At 35.6% G+C, this 6,000-nt stretch overlaps 1 protein-coding gene across 1 annotated transcript in view; it reads right to left on the bottom strand.

Moving 5' to 3' along the window:
- Positions 1-270: 270 nt before the first annotated feature.
- The window catches only part of LOC130875605 (vomeronasal type-2 receptor 26-like), a gene marked incomplete at its 3' end in the record, with an annotated part of 59,378 nt that continues 53,648 nt past the window's right edge, over positions 271-6,000 (bottom strand). The window contains exon 6 of the mRNA XM_057771622.1: positions 271-1,157. Coding sequence (XP_057627605.1) covers positions 271-1,157 — 887 coding nt within the window. The remainder of the gene's footprint in view (positions 1,158-6,000) is intronic.

Below are 6,000 nucleotides of genomic sequence, written 5' to 3'. Positions count from 1 at the left end.
GAGTATATCTATTGGCCATGAATTTATAAGTTATGTGAATAACTAAATAAAATGTATTTCCAGCAGTAGCTTATACTTCCAGAATAGATTGTCTTATGTGAGACACATTGAGACTATTTTATTTTTGTTAAAGTATAAACTTAAGAAAAACTTTCTGAAAAGTAGTTAAATAATTACAAATTTTTTTACTTTTCTATAATAAATGGGTTTATGATAGACTTAGTTAAGTAATAAAAATAATCATTTTTATTTCTATAGTGTGTTTTGTTTTTTAAAACATTTCAAATGTTTCTTATCAGGCCTTTGGAGTATTATGAAGCACTTTGGGAAAAAGATGCATCCAAGCAGTCCAGCAGCGGATGCTAAAATGGAAAAGACCTCCACAGCCACCATGACTTTGTTCTTGGTGCTGTGGTAGACAGGGAGGAAGGTGACCCAGACACTGCAGAACACCAGCATGCTGAATGTCAGGAACTTGGCTTCATTGAATCTATCAGGTAGGTTCCTTGCCAGGAAAGCCACAGTGAAGCTTCCTAAGGCCAGGGTCCCTAAATATGCCAGCACACAGTAGAAAGCAGTGACTGAGCCCTTGTTGCACAAAATGATGATGTGATCATGTTCAGAGTGTGCATCTTCTTCAATATAGGGAGGAGAAGTTCCCAACCAGAGTCCAAGGAGAATAAGCTGGATCAAGATACATATGGGGATGACAGAGTTATAGAAACCTGAGACAAAGAGCCTTCTCATTGTTCTTCCTGGTGTCATGATTCTAAAGGCCAGAATTACCGTTATAGTTTTAGCCAAAACAGTGGAAAGAGCCAGAGTGAACACCAGAGCAAATGTAATTTGTTGCAATATGCAGGAGGCTGTGTTTGGCTGACCAATGAAGAGAAATGGGCACAGGAAGCAGAGGAGGAGGGAGATGAGCAGGATGAAGCTGAGAGTCCGATTATTGGCCTTCACGATGGGTGAGTCTTGGTGTTTGAGAAAGATTCCCAAAACTACAACTGTGCTGACAGTCAAACACAGAGCTGTGCAGGCTAGAGCTGTTCCCAGAGAATCATCAAAGGACAGGAATGTCACTGACTTTTGTAGGCAGTTGTTTCTCTCAGGGTTTGGAAACTCTTGAACTGGGCAAGGGATACACTCCTTCTGATCTATGGGAGGAAAATAATCAACATTTCAATTTCTAAAGTTATTACTCATTCCATATTTAAGTTACGGAGAGCACCTTCCACTGATATTCTGTATAGCCTGTCACAGTCTGCTTTACTACAGTTTCAAGAAGGACACTAATGGACTAACTCTGTAGAAATCCCCTTTTACTGTCTGTCTTGAATCCCTCATGATAATCCTCATGCAGACAAGTTTGTTACTGTTTGTCTTGGGCAATGAAATAATGATCTACTTATTCAGATAAAGTAAAATTGACATATAATCATATAAGAAAGTCTAAAATTGTGCCACACTAGATTGATCAGACTACAGATGCTCAGTTGCATGCCAAAAAAAAAATGATCTTCTGCTACAACAAAATTCAACTTAATCACCAGAGGGCAAATTCTTTTTTGGACAGAGACTTCCTGCTAGACCAGAGGTCATGCCAGGTGCCAGAAATATAGGCCTCAAAGACTATGAAACCAAATGAAAACAGAAACCAGAAACAAAACACTATTCAAACAAAGAGAAATTCAAAATTCAAGGACGAGAATTAATTATCCCACAGTTAGATGCCTAAATGACAGTATTCAAATACAATCAACAACAGCCAGAAAAATATGATGCTACAAGAATTTATCTATCCCCATGGCAGAAAAACCTGAATATTCCAACATAGTCAAAGCAAAAGAAAATTACCTTAAAACAACTTTATTGGAGATGATAGAGGTTCTTAAAGAGGAAATGAAAAACTCCTTTGAAGAAGCTGAAGAAAAGTTCACCAAAGAATTAGAGGACATTGACAAATCTTTTGAAAAATGTCAAGAATAACAAGAAAAAGCAAGAAAGAAAACATTCATGGCATGAAAATTGAAACTGAAGCAATAAAGAACACAAACTGAGGGAATTCAGGAACTAGCCAATCCAAGGGAGCAAATATAAACTACAGACACAAGCAGTACCAACAGAATACAAAAGGTGCCTGGGGTTGAAGATGCAATAGTAGAAATAATTTCACTGGGCAAAGAAAATGTTAAATCTAATAAAAACACCTAACAATAAACATACAGGTAATCTGTAACATCATGAAAAGACAAAACCTAAAAATAATCAGGAAAAGAGAAGAACCTCAGCATAAAAATCCTGAAAATACACTTAACAAAATAATAGAAGAAAATTTCCTAACTTGCAAAACATGACCATAAATTTTTAAGAAACTTACAGAATGCCAAAGAGATTACATCAGAAAAGCAAGTCCCCTGTCACATTAGAATCAAAACAAAATCCAGAACAAAAAGAAAAAGCTTTTAAAAGCTGTAATGCATAACGATAAAATAACATATAAAGATGGATCCTATAAGAATTACATCAGACTTCTCACTGAAGACTCTAAAAGCTAAAAGGGCATCACCAGCTAGATGTCTTGTAGACTCTAGGACTTCAAAGATGTAAGCCCAGATTAATACACCCAGCAAATCTTTCAACAACCATAGATGGAGAAAACAAGTTAATAAATGTCAAAGTCAAATTTAAACACTGTCTATCAACAATTCCAACTTTATAGAAGGTACTACTAAAGAAGAGAAACTTCAACAAAGGAAATTAAATACACCCATGAAAACATAATTAATAGATAATCTCACAAAAGCAAAATCCAAAGAAGGAAAACATACACATACAACCTGAACATCTACACACACACACACACACACACCACACCACACTACACTACCACTGTCACCAACAACATAATAACAAGATATAACAAACACTGGTCATTTATATCTCTCAATTGAGGATCAAGAAGACAATTAAAACACACAGAATTGATAAAAAAGAAAACAGGATCCATCCTCTGTTACATACAAGAAACCCACCTCAGCATCAAAGATAGACGTTACTGCAAAGGATTGGAAAAAGGTTCTCCAATCAAATGAACCTAACTACCAAGCTGGTATAACTTTTTTAATATGTAGCAAAATAGTCTTCAAAGCACAATTAATCAAATGAGAAGGAGAAGCTGGGCAGTGGTGACACATGCCTTTAATCCCAGAACTTGGGAGGCAGAGGCAGGCAGATTTCTATGAGTTCAATGTCTACAAGAGCTAGGTCCAAGACAGGCTCCAAAACCACAGAAAAACCCTGTCTCAAAAAAATAAATAAATAAAAAGAGGTGGAGAAGGACATTTCATATTTATTAAATGAAAACCCACTGGGATAACATCTCAGTTCTGAACATCTATGCGTCGAATGCAAGGACATCCACATTTGTGGATGAAACATTACTAAAGCTTAAATCACACATCAATGCCCACATGTTAATAGTGGGAAACTTTACCACCACACTCTAATCAATTGAGAGGTCATCCAAACTGAAAGTAAACAGAAATAATGGAAATAACAGACATTATGACTCAAACTGACCTAAAAGGTTTGCTAAAGAACATATTAATCAAACGCAAAGGAATATACATTCTTCTCAGCATCTCTTAAAATCTTCTTCAAATTTAAACATATACTCAATTACAAAGCAAATCTCCACAATACAAAAAAATTGAAATAACACATCATCTATCAGACCACCATGGAATAAAGTTGGGTTTAAACAACAGCAAAAACAACAGAAAGCTTACAGACTCATGGAAACTGAACACCTCTCTAAAGAATGATTCATGGGTCAAGGAAAATTAAAGAAATTAAGACTTCCTAAAATTTAATGAAAACGAATATACAACAGAGTCAAATTCGTGGGACACAATAAAAGATGTGATAAGAGGAAAATTCATAGCACCAAGTACCTGCATAAAGAAACTGTAGAATTCTCATAGAGAGACTTAGCAACACATTTGAAAACTGTAGAAGAAAAAAAGGAATAGATGTCAGGGAATAAACAAACTGAGGGTTAAATTCAATAAAATAGAAACAAAATAATAAAAAGAATCAATGAGCTGGTTTGTTGGGAAAATCAACATCAAAGACCAGCCATTATTCAAACTAACTAAAAGGCAACAAAATAATATCCAAATTAGAAAATACCAAAAACCAAATGGAGAGCATAACAACAGACAATGAAGAAATCCAGAGAATCATTAGGTCATATTACAAAAAAATTTACTCTACTGTGACAGTGGAACTGATCTATTGGGAGCCCACCAAGGCCAGCTGGACTGGGACTAAATAAGCATGGGTTGAAACTGGACTCTCTGAACATGGCGGACAATGAAGGCTGATGAGAAGCCAAGGACAATGGCACTAGGTTTCGATCCTAATACATGAACTGGCTTTGGGGGAGCTTAGCCTGTTTGGACGATCACCTTCCTTGACCTAGATAGAAGTGGGAGGACCTTGGTCTTCCTGCAGGGCAGGGAATTTGTATTGCGCTTCAGTATCAAGAGGGAGAGGGAATGGAATGGGGGGAGGAGAAGAGGAGTGGGGATAGGGAAAGGGGAGTGGGGGGAGGGGGCAATATTTGGGAGGAGGGAGGGAAATGGGAAACGGGGACAAGTGGAAATTTTAATTAAAAAAGAATAAAAATAAAAAAAATTTACTCTACAAAATTGGAAAATCTAAAATAAATGGAAAATTTTCTAGATAGGTACCACATAACAAAATTAAATCAAGACAGATAAACAATCCAAATATACTTATATCCCCCAAGGAAATAGAACCTATCATTAAAAGTCTTTTTTAACAACAAAAGCCCAGTTTTATTGCTATGTTCCACCAGGCCTCAAAAAGAAGCTAATACCAATACTCTTAACATTACTCCACAAAATAAAAAAGTAGGAACATTGCCAAAAATACATTCTATAAGGCTACAGTCATCCTGATACAAAAAACACACAAAGACTCAAAAATAGATTTACAAGCTAACTTCCTTCATGAATATTGATGCAAAAAAATCTCAATAAAATACTTGCAAAGTAAATCCAACATTATCATAAAGATCATCCACCATGGTCAAGTAGGCTTCATCCCAGAGATGCAGAGATGGTTCAACATGCAAAAATCTGCCAGTGTAATCCACCATATAATCAAACTGAATGAAAAATACTCAAGATGATCTCACTAGTTGCTGAAAAAGCCTGTGAGAAAATTTAAGACCCCTTCATAATCAAAGTCTTTATGAGATCAGAGATAAAAGGAAAATACCTAAATATAGAAAAGGCAATATATAGCAAGCCAAAAACCAACATCAAGTTAGATGGAAATTCAAAGTGATTCCACAAAAATCAGGGACAAGACAAGACTGTCCACTTTCTTACTTTGTATTTGATATGGAACTTGAAGTTATAGATAGAGCATCAAGAAAACTAAAGGAGATCAAAGGAATACTAATTAAAAAATAAGAAGTCAAAGTATTTTCTATTTGCTGATGATTTGATAGTATAAGGGACCCCAAAAATTCTACCATGACACTTCTATAGATGATAAACACCTTTCAGCAAAGTGACTTATACAAAATTAAGTAAAAAGAAAAAAGTATCCCCCCTCTATACAAATGATAAAGAGACTGAGGAAGAAATCAGGGAAACAATACTCTTAAAAATAGCCACAAGTAATATAAAATATCTTGGAGTTAACTAACCAAGAAAATTAAAACCTGTACAACAAAAACTTCAAGTCTTTAAAGAAAGAAAATTAAGAATATATTAGAAGATGGAAAGATCACACATGCTCATGAATCAGCAGGGTGAACATAGTAAAAATGTCTGTCTTACAAAGAGCAGTTACAGATTCAGTGCAATACTTTTTAAAATTCCACCAAAATTCTTTATAGACATATAAGAAACAATACTCAGACGCAGGCACGTCCGGGCGGCGGAGGCACCGGCGTGCAGG

The sequence above is a fragment of the Chionomys nivalis genome, chromosome 6 (assembly GCF_950005125.1).
Source record: "Chionomys nivalis chromosome 6, mChiNiv1.1, whole genome shotgun sequence".
Taxonomy (NCBI): domain Eukaryota; kingdom Metazoa; phylum Chordata; class Mammalia; order Rodentia; family Cricetidae; genus Chionomys; species Chionomys nivalis.
The sequence above is the reverse complement of the archived record's forward strand: the minus strand, read 5'-3'. Positions and strand labels throughout refer to the sequence as shown.